The sequence below is a fragment of the Octopus sinensis genome, linkage group LG23, assembly GCF_006345805.1.
Source record: "Octopus sinensis linkage group LG23, ASM634580v1, whole genome shotgun sequence".
In the NCBI taxonomy this organism is placed as follows: domain Eukaryota; kingdom Metazoa; phylum Mollusca; class Cephalopoda; order Octopoda; family Octopodidae; genus Octopus; species Octopus sinensis.
The window spans coordinates 19174409-19194331 of NC_043019.1; the positions used below are offsets into that span (position 1 = coordinate 19174409).

General features: G+C 40.0%; 1 protein-coding gene across 1 annotated transcript in view; it reads left to right on the forward strand.

Moving 5' to 3' along the window:
• Positions 1-19923, forward strand: part of LOC115223709 (proteoglycan 4-like) — a 100485-nt gene that overhangs the window by 8670 nt on the left and 71892 nt on the right. Inside the window, exons 3-4 of the mRNA XM_036512650.1 lie at positions 8795-8878; positions 15612-15869. Coding sequence (XP_036368543.1) covers positions 8795-8878; positions 15612-15869 — 342 coding nt within the window. The remainder of the gene's footprint in view (positions 1-8794; positions 8879-15611; positions 15870-19923) is intronic.

A 19923-nucleotide genomic window follows, 5' to 3' on the forward strand; every position in this document is an offset into this window, starting at 1 on the left:
TTGAAAATGCAATTTTAAAGATGTTTATTCACTTGACCGGTTTCACTTTTTTAGAAAAAGATTGTCAAAAGTAAAATGTAAAGCTTTGTATAAGCTTTGTTGTGTTAAGTTCTGGTTCTCACAAAAGTATTAAAATACATATTTACATTCTTTGATAATAATAAGAAAATGTTAAAAACAGTTTACAAGGAAATGTCTGAGAAAATATTTCTTATTATTATCAAAGACTGTATAGATGTATTTTAATACTTTTGTGACAACCAGGACTTAACACAACAAAGCTTTACATTTTACTTTTGACAATTATTTTTCTAAAAAAGTGAAACCGGTCAAGTGAATAAACATCTTTAAAATTGCATTTTCAAACCTTCTTTCATATATACATATATAAACACACACTCACGATGGGCTTCTTTCTGCAGTCAATGTAGCAAAGGAAAGTTGTAAGGTTGTGTTCTCTTGTTTTTCCCCAAATTGTGTAGAGATGATTGGTGCTGGTGATCTCTTGTGCCTTCATCGCTTCCAAAGCCAGCCTGTTCTTTAGCTATTTCTTGTTGAAAGGATGGTTTCAAATGTTCTAGGATTATGACAAGAAGTATTTTGCTTGTATGTAGTATCAGAGTGATTGTTCAATAATTTTCACACATAAGTATATTAGTGGTGGAAGAGGGAGGTAGGCAGGGCTATAAAAGGAGTTGATAAGTAGCTGTACAAGCCATGTATAGGGGTACAGTCAGTAGGGTGGGAGTCAGCCATGAGTACAGTGATGAATTTAGTGTACAAGTAGGAGTTCACCAGGGGACACCTCTTATATATTGATGATCTCACTTTTATAGCAGAATCTTTAACAGAATTGCAAAAGATATTCCAGGTGTAGAAGCAAAGCCTGGACTCAAAGGGCCTTAAAGTTCATCTGGTAAATATCAAGGTTGTTGTTAGCAAGAAAGCAGATTAAAGTGTCTTTCCAGCTGGTAGATGGCCCTGCTCAATATATTGGAAAGATGTTGGAAGGAATTCCATTCATTGCACCCAGTGCAAGCTATGGACACACAAGAGGTGCAGTGGAATGACAGGTAGATTAACAGAGAAATTTGTCTCTGAATGTAACTGACATGAAGTGAAAATAAACACCAAGGACATGCGAGGGGGAAACAGGAAATGTCCTCTGTGGGACAAACCTGTTATAGTTCAGGCTTCTGCTACTTGATATGACCCTCAGGCATCTTGATGCCACTTGAACCGACCCTCAGGCATCAGTCTACCGACCAACAGTAGGGATTCTGCTGAGTGGTGTTGTGCAGTGCTTCTCCCTGTTTCTCAATTTTTGCAATGGCTGAAATGAATGAACAGTGTGCTTCCATGAAATTCTGTTTTCTGCTGGGGAAAACAGCAGCCAAAATAGTTCTCATGCTTCAAACAGCCTACAACGATGCTACCATGAGCAAAACACAAGTTTATGGTTTTCAAGCTTTAGGAATGATCACTTGAAAATTCATGAATTATCTTGGAGGACCATCACTGAATAAGTGACAAACTTGTTGATACGACTGATATGTCCTGGAGCTCCTGCCAACGAATTTTGAGTGAAAAATTGCGAATGAAAATACTTGCAGCAAAATTTGTGTCTCACTTGCTCACAGAAGATAAAAAGCAGTCATGACTGAATGTGTGTCATGAATTGAAAGAACAATTGGAAGTTGATCTGGGCCATTCTTCAAAGGTGACAAACGCTGGTGCTTTGGAATTTTCAGATGTAGAAGAAGTGAAGAAAGAGATGATGGAGGAAGTGAAAGGTATCACTTTGCAAGAGTTCCAGGACTGATTCTAATGAAACACGCATGGACCGATGCACTGCTTCAAATGGAGAATACTTTGAAGGTGATAAAAGCATAAAGACGTGAAACTAAGTGAATGAAACAATACTGCCAAATTCTGGTTTGTTTTGGATAACCCCTCGTACAGGAGGAATTCAATTTTCTCAGATGCCCAGATGTGCTACTGTAGTGGAGACACATGGCTACCCAGCCAGAGGGAAGAACAAGACAAAGAGAGAGAAAGTGGAAGACAGCAAGGGTGCAAGAGAGAAATAGTGGCAAAGTGCCAGGGCATACTGACAAGGGGCAGGGATCAAAATGTAGACGGGATGGTAGAGTAAAGGAAGAGAAAGATAGATAGGGGCAAGTACCAGGACATAGCGTTAAGGTGTACAGAAGTCATAAGTGGCAGGATACTAGCAAAGAAGCGTGAGTAGGGAGTAGGTGTGGGGAATGCAGTGACTGGTGAGAACCTGACCATATAGAGGGGTGGGGGACTATGGGATAGCCATGATGCAGTGAGGACAAGATTGGGGAGTGAGAGATAATCAATCATATTGCATGAAAGAGGAAATTTGAGGGAAAGAAAAGATGCGGATTGGGAGAAGAGATATCGTTTGGTTTGTCGGGGGTCGGGGTGTGTGGGCAGAACACAACACTCACTGACGTGGGTGGGTCTTCTCGAGAATCTCATATTGCCAGACATCTCGGTCCATTGTCATTTCTTCCACGAGGCCCAACATCCTGAGATCAGTCCTTACCACTTCATCTCCTGTCTTTCTGGGTTTCCCTCTTCCTCCTTCCCCAGGTACCATCCACTTCCAGTGATCGGCACTTCTTTATACCACTGCCCTCATTCATATGCATCACATGTCCAAACCAATGCAGTCTTCTCTCTTGCATGCTGCACTTGATTCCTCTTATGCTGATCCAGTCACACAGTTGAACTTATGCATTATCATTATCTCAGCATCCTCTACTTTTCCATGCTTTCATGAGTCTGACAAGAGTATTTTGGGGCAGAGTTTTCTATGGTTAGATGTCTTTCCTCTTACCAACTTCCACCTGTTTCCAGCTGAGGCCATAAACTCCAAATCTATCAAGCAAAAAAATAACCTGGGTACGCTTATGTGGTGAACTGTAAACAAATGACACTGGAAAAAGCCTTTTGTTTACAAAGACCAAGGAGTGTGTTGAGACAATGTTCAGAAGTCTGGACAGGCTTTCACAGTGGGCTGATTGCAAATGACAGTGAAACCACTGTTTATAAATCAGTAAGCAAATTGCATGTGTAGATCATCATCATCATCATTTTCCATGCTGGCATGGGTTGGACAGTTTGACTGAAAAATGGTAAGCTGGGAGGTGGGGGGCTGTACCAGGTTCCAATCTGATTTGGTAAGGTTTCTACAGCTGGATGACCTTCCTAATGCCAACCACTCTGAGAGTGTAGTGGGTGTTTTTTTATGAACCATTGACCTGACACCGGCATCAGCCACAACTACGGTCTCACTTGGCTGGACAGGTCTACACAAGCACGGTATATCACCAAAGGTCTTGGTCACTTGTCACCGCCTGCATGGGGCCCAACACTCAAGTGGTGCCTTTTACGTGCCACCAGCATGGGTGCCAGTCAGATGGCACTGGCTTTGGCCACCACTATGATTTCACTTGGCTTGAGAGGTTTTTCAGAAGCACAGCACATTGCCCAATAATTGAAGAGAAATATAAAATCACCCACAAAAGACTCAGGCACCCATATACATACATCATCATCATATAACATCCGTTTGCCATGCTGGCATGAGTTGGATGGTTTAACAGCAACTGCAACAGACTCCATTATCTGTTTTGGCATGGTTTCTATAGCTGGATAGCTTTCTTAATGCCAACCACTTTACAGAATGTAGTTGGTACTTTTTGTGTGACCCCTTCTCCAACTGGGTCATCAAGCATCTTATTTCCCACAAGGGGCTAAACAAGGACACACAGAAGGATTAAGTTGATTACATCAACCCCAGTGTGTAACTGGTACTTAATTTATTGACCCTGAAAGGATGAAAGGCAAAGTCGACCTTGGCGGAATTTGAACTCAGAACATAATGGCAGATGAAATACTGCTAAGCATTTGGCCCGGCATGCTAACGTTTCTGCCAGCTCGCCACACTTATCAAGCATCTTGCAAGACAAAATCCCCTCAGCTGGGAGTGGGGGGGGGGGGTAGTATTGATGGAGTAGTGGCTTTGTGCTACTTGGAAAAGAAAAGTGAAACTTGAAAAAGTTGAGGGCTTGGCCAAAGAAGATGTCTATCAACCACACTGCTTGATTGGTAGAGGACTTTGAACACTCGATGGCATTCCAGATTCCAAGTGCCTTGACTTGGTCTTTAGCTGGTCCATGGCTGCTCTCTGTCAAAGAGACAACCTATGGAAAAGTGAGTCTGACAAATAGGAACCATATCTGTTTACCATCAAAGAGTTTCTGGGAATGTAGCAGTCTTTTTGCACAACTGCATCTTGTCCTTATCAGCCATAGCATTCCCAGTCCTCCATTCATTTGGCAGCAAATAAAGCACTGCCCCTGGCAAAATGTGGAACAGGAGCTGTTCCATCTTGATCAGATATGAGCTGGGGCAAGACATGATGGTCATCAGGTAGTAATAAATGATGGAGATGATGTAAGTGTTCACCTCCTCTGCCCAATTTTTCAGAGTTAGTTTTTTTATCAATTCATTTCTGTGTTAGGATTGGCCACTCTGCTTGTTGATCCAATTATCTATCCAGTGCTCCATAGTACAAGTGGATGGCATGAAGATGGTTCTTTCACATCCTAGTTTTTATGGGATTCCCATCAATATCTCTTGTTTCTGTGGCAGTGGCTCTAGAGTCAATACATAAAGAAGAGACAAGAATTGATAACCTTGACAGACCAAGTGTATGTAGTTGAATGGTTCAGACAGGTGACCATTCATCCTAATCACTGAGCAGATGGGACTGAAATTAGCTGCAGTGAAGACAGTCATCATGTATTAATGGTTGACTCTATCAAATGTGTGCTAAGAGGTTTCCAAACAAGTCTGAAATGTAAAAATAAAAGTCTTAGGCAGTACACCATCCAAGACAGGTGATTTACCCACTGTACAGCCAGCCATTAATTCCTATATTTCTGAAGCTGTTATTGACTTTTTTTGCGACACTCCACTTCTCTAGACAAGAGTCATGGCAGGTTGTTAAGGTAAGTGCTGAAATCTGTTCTGTGATTAGGCTTACCACTCATCCTGAACAGTTAAGTACTGTTGAAAAGCTGCACACATCTAATCAGGTTTAAATAACATACCCATCATGCTCTACCAATGACCAAATTGAGGTCTTGTTACCACATTGCATGCAGGCCACTTGGGCCCATCAGATGGCTTTTGTTTTCTCGTGTCTTAGCTCTGACAACACAGCTTTCATGCTTTGCATTGATAAATTGGTCAATGGCTAATCTCACCACAAACACATGAGTTATGATGCCTTTCCTATGTGCCTCCTCTAAGTTTCTTACTAGATTTCCCTGTAATCTATTTTTCTCTTGCTATTTCCTTACTAAACCTTATTGATTCCACTTTAATCACCCTTGTGTCCTCATCAATGCCCACTTAACTACTTTGTTAATCCAGTCTTTGTAAGTTTGGTGCACTAGAAGTGACACATTCAGTTTCCAGTAATCAAATCCCTACCTACAGAGCCTATCTAGGCCAAACATACAGATCACAAATTTATGGTCTGAGCAGTTGACAATTTTAAATTGTGGACAAGCTTTGCTATCTTTATGTACTGGCCTACAGATTATTCTGTTTCTGAGGGTCCTGCACTCTACATTTTTTTAACTCTCTTTCATATCAATGCTAAGAGGCCTGGGGAACAGTTACACCCGAGGGCCTTTAATACTCTCAGTCTGCCCCTGTCAGTGAGGTTTCAAAATAATAATTGGAGGAAACTTAAATAAAAAAGTTTTTAACCTCATTGAATTTTATTCATATTTAATTCACTTTGGATGCACTCCTTAAAAGTATTTTCAATAAAAGTTTAATCATTCTCATTATACAAGCCTATATCAAATACATGTAATATACATTTTCCCTGCCTACCCACCCAGTCCAGTCCCCTGTCTCATTTCACCTATACTCATCCCACCCACTGTACCTCAAGGGGTATGTCCTGACACACATTCATCTCTATCTTTCTCTCCCTTCTCCTCTAACTGGGATATCCTTGTACCTGTTCTACAGCCACTATCTCTATCACTCTATTATTCTTTTAACCCCTCATTTACTGGCACAAAGCCACCTCTCTCGATACTACTCCCCCTCCCAGTCAAGGGGCCTTTGCCTTGTCTTGCAAGTCACTTGGTCACCCCACTGGTGCTGGTGCCACATAAAAAGCACCCGGTACACCCTGTAAAGTGATTGGCTTTAGGAAAGGCATCTAGCCATAGCAATCTTGTCACAACAACCTCCTCGCTTGCCAGTTCTTGTCAAACCATCCAATTCATGCCAGCATGAAAAGAATGTGCAATGGGGATTATGGCGATGATGATGATGGTGATGATAATAGATTATATATCATTGTTAGTTTATTTCTTTTAAAATGGCATGGTTATTGATGGCACAGGTATACAAGTGTGTGTGTGTGTGCATGTGTATGTGTATTTGTGGTGAGGTCCTGCGATTTGGTGTCCCTTCATAAAATTATTTGTGTAATCTGGAGGGATGGTGCAATGCTTAAGGACTGGAAGGATGCAGTTATTTTTCGTCTCTATAAAGGAAAGGGAGCCAGAGTAGGGTGTGGCAACTACAGAGGTATTGATCTACTATCAGCTGCTGGCAAGGTTCTGGCAAATATTCTTGAATGGTTGTCTTGTAAATGATGTTCTATCAGAATATCTATATGGTTTCTGATCTGGAAGAGGAACAATGGATATGATTTTCACAGCAAGACAGATGCAGGAGAAGTGCTATGAGCAGAATATGGATCTTGTCCAGGTATTCATTGACTTAACCAAGGCGTTGATTCTGTGGCCTCCAAATGGGAAATATTTGGCAAACCTGGATGTCTGGATCCTTTTGTATCAATAATCAAATCATTTCATGATGGGATGGATGCTTGGGTCAGTGTTGGTGGTGGCATGGCAGGACCCATTCCTCTAGAGAATGGTGTCAAGCAGGGTGACATCCTTGCCCCAACTCTCTTTTCTCTGTACTTTGTTGCTACTCTTACTCATGCTTTTGCTGTGGACAGCTCTCCCGGGGTATATGTTAGGTATCGATCTTCTGGCCGTCTTTTTTAACCTGCATCAATTTGCTGCCAATTCCAAAGTTTGTCAGTCTGTTATTCTTGACCTCATGACCTCCTTTATGCAGGTGACTGTTACTTAGTCACTCATACAGTGGATGACATGCAAATACTTGTGAATCATATTTCTGCTTCTTGCAAGGCATTTGGACTCAGCATTAGCTTGGACAAAACTGTTGTAATGTTCCAATCTGCACCAGGAGGTCCATATGTGGAATCAGCTATCTTGATTGAAGGAACAATACTGAAAGTGGTAGACAAGTTTGTCTACCTGAGCAGCACGCTCAGCTGTTCTTGCTCCCTGGATGAAGAATTATCTTTCAGGCTGCAGAGAGCAACTGATTCCTTCAGATCTCTTGAGTCTTGTGTCTGGTCCCAGCATGGCATCACAAGGTGAAAAAAAATTGCTGTGTACCATGCATGTGTATTGACATCACTCTTTTATTCATGTAAGACATGGACCCTTTACAAATGTTATGTAAGGGTCCTTGAACGCTTCCATCAGAGATGTATGAGACACATTCTGAATGTTGGCTGGACCCTAAAACTCCAGGCACACAGATCCTGAGGACAGCTGATATCTTGAGTATTGAGGCGATGGTGCACAAATGAAGTTACATTGGACTGGACACTTTGTTAGAATGAATGATAGCAGGCTCCCTAAACAGATGCTGTATGGGGAATTTGTGAATTAGTGGTAAGAGTCCCTGGCAGAAGCCAACACTGATTTAAGGACTGTGTAAAGACCTCATTAAAGGCCTGTGAAATGTGTGTGTGTTGTGGGAGGCCCTGACTGGGACAGTAATGCTTGTCATAGCCACTGAAGCAGGTAAAGGAGGGAGTTGATATCTTTGAAAGAGCATGTATTCTTCATGAAGAATTTAAGCGTGCTGCCCGAAAATGCACTGCTAGTGTAATGAATGGGAAAAGCTTTGTCTGCAACATTTGAAGTTGTGTATGTTTGTCAAGAGCAGGGCTCGTTAGTCACCAGTGGAGCTGCAAGTGTAAAGTATAAGGTAGTCTTGGGTGCACAATGATCCTAAAGGTGAGTAATGATTTTTCTTGGTCATGAGTGGATGGCCATCATGAGTGTATGCATATGTATATATGCATATGTATATATGCATATGTATATATGTATATGTATATATGTATATGTCTATGTCCATTCCTGTGTTTGTCTATAGTCTAAAAAATTGATGTAGCTATATTAGTGTGACTTGGAGCAGTTTAACAAAGAGAGATTAATAAATGATGTCCTAGATTGAAGAATAGGTTCTGGATATAAATCAATTATAAAAAAACTTGAAGGCGTAGCTCCAGCATGGCAGAAAATCCAGTGACTGGAAACTTTAAATGAATAAAGACTATAAACACACAGGCATGCACACATGCAAGCACACGCATGCATGCACGTGTGCACACACAATCATTCAAATGATATAATTCTTTAACAACTGCCAGAAATTATAATTGCTTGTGGCAATAAAATAGTTTAAATTTAAGAATCCTTAACTTTGTCTTGTCTTCTTATACGTATTATCAACAATGGAGGTTATAAAGTTATGAATCTCACTCTCTTAAAAAGTATTATGCAAAACAGCTTCATGCCATATTAGTGTATCTCTTCATTCCTTCATTCAGAGAAAGAAATGAACGAAATACTTGATACAGCCATTTCAGACATGCTAGGAAGAATTAAGCAGTCACTCGAAGATGAAATTCCAGGTAAATGAGTTTTGTTGTACTCTTTTTAAAAGAACATTTTTTAATGACTTATTTGAAGGAAGTTGGAAGGGAAGTGTCCATGAGCTTTTTGTGGTCTATAAACTCTGGTGAGAAGAAGGATAAAAGCTATCCCCATACAGGAGATCTGAGCTGAATGCTTGCAACAGAGTGGAATTTTAGAGGCCAGACGATAATGCTAAAATGAGCAATGGATCAAGTCTTTGGGGAAATTTTCACACAGTACCTGTCTGTCAAATATTGCTCAGAAGATTTGAGTTAATCCAAAGGACACTTGCCTATTTAGATGTGTCATGGGGCTGAACCAGAAATCATGTAACTATGAAACAAACCTATTAACTACATAGCTATGCCTGCTTTTCAAACACCAGTGAAGGGGAAAAGAATAAGTGGTTGAGAAATTGAGCTATTAGGGCATTGGTCACAAGTTCAAATCAGTTGTAAACTTTTTGCCATGCTTCTGGAAAGGGCACTTTAACTTCACCTGGTCCTTGGTTGCAAAGTACTCAATTGCAAACATTCACATTGAACCTTCAGTTCCTTTCTACCCAAAGGTTTGGTTAGTTATCAAATACATCAATCTCACACAGCTGGGTAATATCTGGGCACTGTCTCTCATCCCCTAACTTATTAAAAGAAATGTGCTTCAATTTGTGCTTCTGCTAGGGAAACAGAATTTTGTGATCTGTAAGACAAGCCAATGTAGTCGCATGATATGCTGGAAATAGCCAACAAATTCCCCTCAAACTACACTTTACAAACAATCCTACAAAAGGAATTGAACAAGGATTACTTGTGGATGCCCATGGCTGCAAAACTTTGATAAAAGGTCTGATTGATCCGAGATGGCCTTGGGCACTCAACAACAACAACAACTGTGTGTGTGTGTGTGTTATGTAGATGGGGTTAAAATCCAAGCTGTGTCCTCTTGAAGCACATTTGCATCAAGTGTTCGAAATCCGTATATAGATGTTATATTTGTGTGATATGTGCATAAGAGTTGAAAATTCTGGAAAATAATTTTTGTATCAAAACAGGAGATTGTGAAAATGTCTGGTTTCATTTATTGACGTTTACAAATTGTACATGTGGGAGGAAACATGTAGGATATCATTTGATTCTAAGTCTGAAGAATTTCTAACAGGAGAGATCTTACATGTTTCCTCCTTTTAGCAAATGGAACACATGGAATGGTGAATAAATAATGCCAACCAGTTTCCAATCTCCTGTTTTGATATATATATGTATGTATATGTATATATATCTTCAAAAAGACATCCATTAGTAATAGCTTTGGCATTCGCCTGTTTGAAATTTATTTTACTAATTCACCCTTAAAAAAAAAAGAGGTCAGTCCCTTCTAGTATTGGAATATAATTGTTTAGCAACCAGCAAAGGAAAGACAAATGCTTCTTAGAAGCATTATCATGAGCAGTGCATGGCATCAATGTGACAGGTAAAATATACGAACCCCAATATACCCAGCATGACTACTCGTCTGATAAGAGTACACCAGGCACATGAATTACAACCACATGTGCATGACATGGTGATATCATATCAAGATAAACAGCGCATGACCTTGCAAGTGGGACCCTGTTAGAATTTTCTTCAGGTCAAGTAGCCCATCCTGCTCAAAAGGTCCCCTTTTTTTTAACTCCACATAAGGTTCCTTACGATAATACATCCGTGAAATAGTGCAACTGTTTAACAATTAGTTTTTGCTTTATGTATGCATTGAACAAACCTATTATTATTATTATTATTATTATTATTATTATTATTTACCGAGCACAGCTCTGTGTGCCTTGGGTATGTGCTGTGATTTGTTGTGATGCTCTGATGGTTATTGTATGGAAAGTGTTCTGCGTAGGATGTGTGCAGTGCCTAGTAGTGCAATTTTCTGTATGTTATATGTGTTTGTAAGTCCTGGTGTTTTTGTTATGTATTTGTCTGAATATTTTTTTATCATGCCTAATGCACCTACTATGATAGGAATTGTTTTGTTTTCAGGTTCCACATTCTAGTTACCTCTATTTCCAGGTCTTTGTATTTTGAGAGTTTCTCCATTTCTTTTAGAGACACGTTGTCATCTGCCGGTATTGATACATCAATTAGAAAGCATTTTTTTTCTTCATGATCTCTGACAACTATATCTGGTCTGTTGGCCTTAATTTCTCTATCTGTGTGTATCGGCATATCCCAGAGTATGGTTGCTTTCTCGTTTTCTGTGACCTTTTCTGGTGTGTGCCTATACCATCTTTTTTCTGTTGTTATTCCATAATGTTGGCATAGCTTCCAATGTATGTAGGTTCCAACTCTGTCATGTCTGTGAATATATTCCTTCTTAGCCAGGACTGGGCAGCTAGAGATAATATGATTTATTGTTTCTTGTCCATCTCCACATATTCCGCAGTTACTTGTAATATTTCTTTTCATTACATGTTTTTGGTAATTTCTGGTGGGGAGGCTTTGGTCTTGTGCTGCAATTAAAATCCCTCTGTTTCTGCTTTGAGTCCTGAGCTTCTCAACCATTGCTGGGATTTTTCTTTGTCTATTTCTTTTGCGTTAAGTTTAGTGCAGTATTTACCATGAAGGGGCTTTTCTTGCCATCGTTTTATCATGGCTCGTTGCTGTTCTATTTTTAGTTTGGATTTCATTTGTTTTATAGCTTTTGTTGTTTCTTCATCATCTTCTTCTTCTTCTTTGTGTTTATTAGGTGGTATGATTTCTTGTTTGTATTTGTCAGCTTCCTTAAATACTGAGAACAGTTTTTTGTTTTGCTCGTGTTTTGCTGCTATCTGGATCAGTTTTCCTTCCTTCTGAAGTAGGTATTTTTGCAGTCCTATGGTGGTTATTTTATAGTAGTTTTCCAGCTGTATAAGGCCTCTACCACCTTCTATACGTTGTATATATAGTCTTTCTATGTCAGATTTTGGGTGATGCATCCTAGATCCTGTCAGTATTTTTCTTGTTTTCCTATCTATTTTGGACAGTTCATTTCGTGTCCAGTTAAGGATATTGTAGCTGTAACTTATAACTGGGACAGCTAAAGTGTTGATACCTATTATCTTGTTTTTAGCATTGAGCTCTGTTTTTAGTATTGATCTAACTCATCTATATATTCTTTTTTTATTTTCTCTTTCATTTGTGTGTGTTGTGTCTTATCTAGTTCATGGATTCCTAAGTATTTGTAAGTTTGGCTTTGGTCTAATTCTTTTATTTCATTGGTTTATCTAGTGTGATGTTGTTACTCTTAACTAGTTTTCCTCTTTTCATGGTTACTTTGGCGCATTTTTCTAATCCAAATTTCATATCTATTTCTTTGGTAAATCCATGAACTGTCTTTAATAGTGTTTCCAGCTGTTTGTCATTTGCAGCGTATAGTTTTAGGTCATCCATATATAAAAGGTGGCTGATCGTTTTGCCGTAACATTTATATCCGCATCCAGTTCTATTTAGCATATCAGATAGAGGTGACAGTGCCAAGCAGAAAAGGAGTGGAGAGAGCGTGTCTCCCTGGAATATTCCTCTTCTAATGGGGATGTCTTTGGTTTTCATGAGTCCCTCTTTTGTTTGGAGGTGTAGGACTGTTTGCCATTTATTCATAGAGTGCTCTATGAATTTTATGATTGTTGGTGCTACTTTGTTAATGGCTAGTGTTTCGAGGATCCATGTGTGGGGGATGCTATCAAACACCTTTTTGTAGTCAATCCAGGCCATACTGAGGCCTTTCTTCTTTCTGTGGCTGTCTTCAGTTATGGCTTTATTAATCATTAGTTGATCTTTACAGCCATATGAGCCCTTGCGGCATCCTTTCTGCTCTTCTGGGAACAGTTTGTTTTCGTCCAGGTGCTTGTTCAGCCTTTGCGATATCACTGCAGTAAATGCCTTGAACATAGTAGGGAGGCAGGTTATTGGTCTGTAGTTTTCTGGTTTTGTTGTTTCATTTGATTTGGGAATTAAGATGGTTTTCCCCTTCGTGAGCCATTCAGGCATTGTCTCTGGCTCTGCTAGTATGCTGTTAAAGTTTTCAGCCAGCTTTTTGTGCATTCCTGTTAGATATTTCAACCAGAAGTTGGGGATCTTGTCATGCCCAGGTGCCTTCCAGTTGCTTAGTTTTTGCAGTGCCTGGGTGACCTCTTCAGTTGTTATGGGGGTCCAAAGTTGTTCAGATGCCGAGTTTGTTATTTTCATACTCCTTTTTTTGGCTGTTCGTTCGCCGACCATATTTCTTTCCAGAATTCTTCCAATTCTTCTGCCGTTGGTGCTGCAGTGACTTCTATTTATATTTTGCCCAGTTCTTGGTAGAACTTTTGGGGTCGGAGTTGAACTTTTTGTTCTGTTCAAAGAAGCGTTGGCGTTTCTCGTACCGGCGGATCCTTTGAGCTTTGGCAAGGATATCTTGCTTCAGCTTTTCTTTTATCTCCGGCAAATCTTTTTCTGTGATGTTATATTTGCGGAGCATTTTTGTTCTCTTTTTGTTGCTCAGTAGCGTTGCTTGTTTGCTGATTATGCTCAGTAGCGTTGCTTGTTTGCTGATGTTGCTCAGTAGCGTTGCTTGTTTGCTTATCATTATTATTATTATTATTATTATTATTATTATTATTATTATAATAATAATAATAATAATAATAATAATAATAATAATATGAGAGAGCAGTGCATGACATTAAAGTGACACTGGGGTAAAATATACGAAGCCCAGCATACCCGTCTGATAAGGGTACACTAGGCACATGTATCACAACCATATGTGCGCGACATGGTGATCTCATATCAAGATAAACAGTGCATGACCTTGCAGGTGGGGCCCAGTTAGAATTTTCTTCAGGTCGAGTTTAATTACCTTTGCACAGCTTCTTAGAAGCATTTGTCTTTCCTTTGCTGGTTGCTAAACAATTATATTCCAATACTAGAAGGGACTGACCTCTTTTTTTTTTAAGGGTGAATTAGTAAAATAAATTTCAAACAAGGGAATGCCAAAGCTATTACTAATGGATGTCTTTTTGAAAAGGCATAAATATTGCCCCTCACCATTCCTGTCCCTCTCCCCCATATTTGAACAATATTGACTTTCATATCTGATTTTAGTAGTAAAGAAACCAATCTACTTTTACTGCTATTTAAACCAAGGTAAGCCCTCATCAGTCATAACAATCCCGTCTTATCTTCAGACACACTGTATCTACAATTGTATTTTCCAATGAGACCTTCCTTTGTTTTTTAAAGTAAGTATGATTTGAGGGATATTTGGCTGTTATTTGTAGCAAGGTGAGCAATGATGTGGTTGCTATTTTATTGGTTTGTAATAGTATTGTTGTTTAGTTTAGGACAGCCCTGATTGAGTAAATTTGTGATCAAAGGTATTTGAGTCGTGATCAAGCTGTCGTTTATTCCATTCCATTTGATTAGAGAAGTGTGTTGTCAGCACTGGCTCAAAGAGACTTTCAGAAGTTGATGCTGCTGTGGCAGGATTCAACTGAAAGACATGAACCCCTGTAAGGCTGGCACTAAACTTAGCTGTCCATCATTAGTGGGTGGGCTGTTTCAATTTATAGATGTTAAGGTCACCCAACTGACTCTGAGCATGATATAAACAGTTACACCTAACCCCCCCCCCCAGTGTAAAATTCCCAATCAGCTTTGGGTTTATTGGGGAAAAGTTTCAATATTTTTGACAAATTCATTTTTGGAAATCAAGCTCCTTAAATCTCTGTCAGAAAAGGGCATGAACAGTTGTGTTAATTGGATTAATTAACAGTTGTGTTAATTGGGTAATGGACATTCTTTCCCCTGAGAAAGATCAACAATCTCTGTTCTGTTACCAGCAATATGTATCTATGGTTGAGACGGTAACTTCCAATGACTGTACTTACACCCTGATTAGATAGTGCAGGTATCTAGTTTGATGGCCTTGTTCAGAGGGTGACTGGACAATTGGCTGAAGGTTCAGTGGTTCTTATTTTATCGCTGACATTTCACTGTATCTTTAGCCAAGATACCAACTCTCAATAGTTCACTTTAGCCATAAGTGGGTAACATGTGTTGCATAATTTACTACGTTAGACAACAGTAAGAATGTGGAAATGAGAAACGATTTATTGACTTGATGTGAGTGGAATTATTTTTTACAGGGAAAAATAGAATGAGTTGGCAGAATCATCAGAATATTGGACAAACTGTCTTGCTGTATTTGTTTTAAATCAGAAATCATAATTTTTTTACCTGTAAATCTACTTGCCCTATCTCTTGGAAGATTTTATTTCTTATTTTATTAATGCTATGTAGGTATCAGAGATTCTCTGGGACCTCAGAATCTTTTTTATTTAGAAAATGATTAACTGAGAACAATTATATGAGACAATGCACTGCCATGGTAGAATGCAAGCCACTGATCTGGTGTTGGTTACCCAGTATTCTAACCATCTGCACATCCAGTGTTTTCTGGGCCTTGTGGTTTGTTTTTCATTTCAGTTGCTTCAGGTCTTGGTGCCACAACTTCACACAACTTTTTCCCTTAGCAACTATAGTGATGTGTGGTTAGTCAAAAACAACTAATCATTTCTATGTCAGCTGCTAGTAATATACATTGCACATCGTATATAGGCTGATTGTCACAACATGCAATTAACTCTGCTCTTATAAATGCAGAACTTAGCGATTTAGTAAAGAACAAATAATCAGGGCTGTGTTTGTTCTTCTTTAATTTCAGCCAAACCACTGCCACCAATGGTCCCCATACCCATACGAGAGGAAGAGCCCAAAAAATTAGTTAAAGTCCTTGAGGACTTAGGAGTACAGACAGATGCAATAGCCATGGATGGTGAAAAGAAAATGCAGTACCAGATCAACATTCAGGAACATGCACGCCCAGCCTGCTCACCACTCCACATCAACTTGAGCCTGCCTCCTCATACTTGCCCGTCAACAACACCATCCAGTTGTCCAGCTCCAGTTAAATCGACTGCAGGTAACTAAAGTACAGGGTTCTCTATCTGCTGACTGTTTCTACCTGCTTGTCTGTCTGTCTGTCTGTCTCACTGCCTAATTATCTGTTTGCTATCTTAACATCCATCTGAAACGCTCACTATATGGCTGTCTCTCCATCTAACTCTTTCTGTCTAACTCTGTTCAACTCTGCCTGCCTTTCTACCCACCTACCTGCCTACCTACCTGCCTACCTACCTACTACATGCCTGCCTGCCTGTTTGTCTGTCTGTATGTCCCTCTCTATGTATGTATTTCTGCTTGCCTGTCTGCCTGCTTATCCTTCAGTCTGTTTAACGAATTCATAAAGTGGAATAAATTAGTTTCCAGTGAGAAAGAGTCGTTTAATGTTTCGGGCAGAGCCCTTGGTCAGTGGATCCGATTGAAACAATTGAGATCCATTCCTCACGGCAAACGAGTTTACTTCCTTTTGTGAATGGTTTTGTATTTACTATTTGCCAGCCATCACTTGTTTCCTCACATTCTAATATATTTATCATTTTGTTTCTTGCTCTCTCTCTCTCTCTCTCTCTCTGTGCCGCTTTGTCCACTTGCCCAATTGGTCGATTATTAACCCTAATTGTCTGTCTGTTTTAGTAATTATCTAATTGTCTAATTATCTGTTTCTAAATAAGACAGTTGTACATCAAAGTCTGGTAGACACAGGTAATTAGACAGTATTAGAAGCAGAAAACAAGACTGCCTTGTTTTGTCTTTTGAACTGTCTAATCGTCTAATCGTCTATTTGATTAACTGTGTCTATCAGTCATATCCATACCTACCAGCTCTGTCTAACTGCATCTACCAGTGCTGTCTTCGGTGTCCTCCAGTCCTCGTGTTTCTATCACTTCAGACTCTCATTTTCTAACTATCTGTAGTTCTGTCAGTTTGTCTGTCTGGTTGTTTGTCTGGTTAACTCTGTGTCTAATTCTGTTTTGGCACTTTATCTTTATGTTAGCCTCTCTCTCTCTCTCTCTCTCTCTCTCTCTCTCTCTGGCTACCCACTAGCTTAGCTGTACAACTGCCTCAGTTTTGTGTCTTCTGTCTATTTGATCCCTACAGATTGGCCAACAACCTGTATTTCATTGTATGTCTGCTTGTCCAATCACCTAAGCTCCATTGCCGGTCTCTTTAAGTAGACAATAGTTCTTTTATGGAATACTTTTATGTTCCCTGTTCTGTGATCTAGTGGTCTCTGAGGAAGCTAGGGGTGGATGAATGGCTTACGAAAGCCATACTAGTCACGAATAGAGGTTCTGTCAGTAAGGTGAGAATTATCCATAAGTATAGTAATGAATTTAGCGTACAGGACTCAGTTCTCAGTCCCCTCTGGTTTATCACTGTTCCCCAGGCCATAACTGAAGAATTTAAGAGCAGTTTCCCATGGGAACTACCATATGCCGATAACCTCATTCTTATAGTGGAATCTATAATAGAAGTAGAAAAGAAATTCTGAGCACCAATGCAAAACCTGGAAAGCAAAGACCAAAGTTCTTATAAAAAAGAAAACAGACAGAACTCTACTTTCTTCACAAGAACGACCTTGTTTGATGTAGAGAGAAGGTGTGAATAGAAATTTCATACAGTGTACCTCATGCAAGCTATGGACACAGGAAGTAGAATGCAATCACAGGAAGGTTAACAGAGAAAGTAGTCTTTGTATGTGGCAGACACACAGGAGCAATAAACACAATGAATATAGACATGGGAAACAGCTTTCCTATAATGTGCAGGAAGATCCCTAGAGTTTCTATCACATGGAGAAGATCTGTTACCTCTGTCGGCAGTAAAAAGTCTCTCTCTCTCTCTCTCTCTCTGGGATTGTATGGCATTTGTGTATGAAGAGCAATGCTACATAGTAGTGAGACACAGGCCTGAATGCAGAGGATCTGCAATGACTTGAAGAAGCTAGTATGTTCTGACGGGTGTGCAGTGTCAATGTGCATGTGTGACAAAGTGGTAATGCATTTAGAGAAAAATTAGGCATAAGAGGAATTGGATGTAGTGTGCATGAGAAAAATCTGTGCTGGTTTGATCACCTAATGTATATGGATGAGGACAGCTGCATAAAGAAGTGCTGGTTGCTTAAAGTGGGTGGGACATTTAGAAGACAGAGACCGAGGAAGACAGGATAATGTACCGAGGGTTGATCGCAAGTTGTTGAGCTTTATGAAGGAGATGACAAAGGGTTGAGAGGATTGGCAATTTGCTGTGCTCAAGAACGTCCATCCATCTGGGTTATGTTTGTTCAGACTATATTTGCAGGGACCTGCCTCTCAGCTCTTTCTTCTGTTTCATCAAGCAGTCCCCACATCCCAACTCCCTCCAGTCCCCATCACTCCTCTATCTAGAGCACTGCTCAGATACTGTTATCCCTTGAGAACAGAATTGGCACATATTACAACCCCTACCCACTTCTTTGTACTTCCAGTCCCTCTCTTCCCATAACCACTTCCCTCCCTCATTCTCATTATCGGGGGGGGGGGCCCTTCCTGCACTATCACCTCTTCACCTCTTCCTTTCTCTACCTTCAGCCCTTTCTCTCTCTCTCTCTCTCTCACTCCATCTTGACCCCTCTTATGCCTGCTACCATTCTCCGTACCCTCTCATATACATCACCTTGCTCCACTTATTACAGACCTTTCGAACCTCTATATCTCCACCCTGCCCTCCACTGCTCCTACACCTTGCACATCATTCCACTACTTTCTCATCTATTCTCCTCCCTAAGCCATTTTTACCTTCCCTCCCTTCTGCCCCTTCACCTTCATCCACTACAGTCATCTCTACCCCATCTCTACCCCATCTGTTACTCTCTCCTCACATCTTCTTATGCTCTGGCATCTAGTCACAACCATCTCTGTCTTCATTCCAGCTATTCCCACCCACATCTATGTGATGTGGGATTGCTATGTGTCTCCCCTATTACAAGACACCTGGGCTTTTCCCCACTCAATACCCCTCCCATGTTCTTTCTTGTCATGCAAGCTACCTGGTGGCGTGAAAAAAGCACCCAGTACACACAGTAAAGTGGTTGGCATTAGGAAGGGTATTTAGCCATAGAAATCATGGCAAAGTAGATACTGGAGTTTGACACAGTCCGGTCAAATAACCAGATCCTGTAAAATCATCCAATCTATGCCAGCATAGAAAACAAAAGATTAAACGACGACGATGATGATGATGATGATGATGATATATATATATATGTATGTATGTATACATTTAATAATAGAAAAATTATACAAAAATGTATAATTGGATGATGAGTAAAGCAGTGGCACACTTTAGACTTCAGGAACTACACATGTCATACTTATTAAAATTCTAATACAAAATTCCATCTCCTACTTTATTAATACTATCTATCTACCTATCTATCTGTTTATATATATATATATATACACACACACAATCTGTACCATGTGTAGCAAGTGGTAAGTGGAAGAAAGCCTAGGGTGACATTACCCAGTTTGCATCAAGTCTTAATCTTCTCCTTTGTTTTTCAGGCATAAGGACAATCTCAACATGGCAGCTTCTAATCTGACATGGGAAATGAAAAAATGTGCATTGCTCATGGCCGTAGCTGTCAAATCTTTGCAATTCAGAAATCTTGACTATGACTGGGGCCTGCATATTCTGGGTTGGGATAAAGCTACAGGAGAAAGTAATTCATTGTTGACAATCTGGAGATATGAATTTATCCAATGGGTCTAGGAGATCATCAATGACAACCCCAGTAGGTTGATGGGACCCATTGCTAGAGTTGAGTATGAAATGAGTGGTGCCTAAGAATATCAAGTATGAGTCCTATGTGTCGAGCAGAGGGCAACTGATGTCTAACAAGACCCAAGAGAACAACTATGAGGTGGTATCAAAAAGCTGCTGGACTAATTCTGTAGCATGCCAACAGATGGCAGCAGAGTGAGAGCTGGTGGGGGACCTTCATGAAGCAGTGTGCTGAGTGACATTGCTGTGTTTACATTGCAAGTTGTGAAATTTGTATTTTTGTGATCACATGTGTCTGCTGTAGTCTG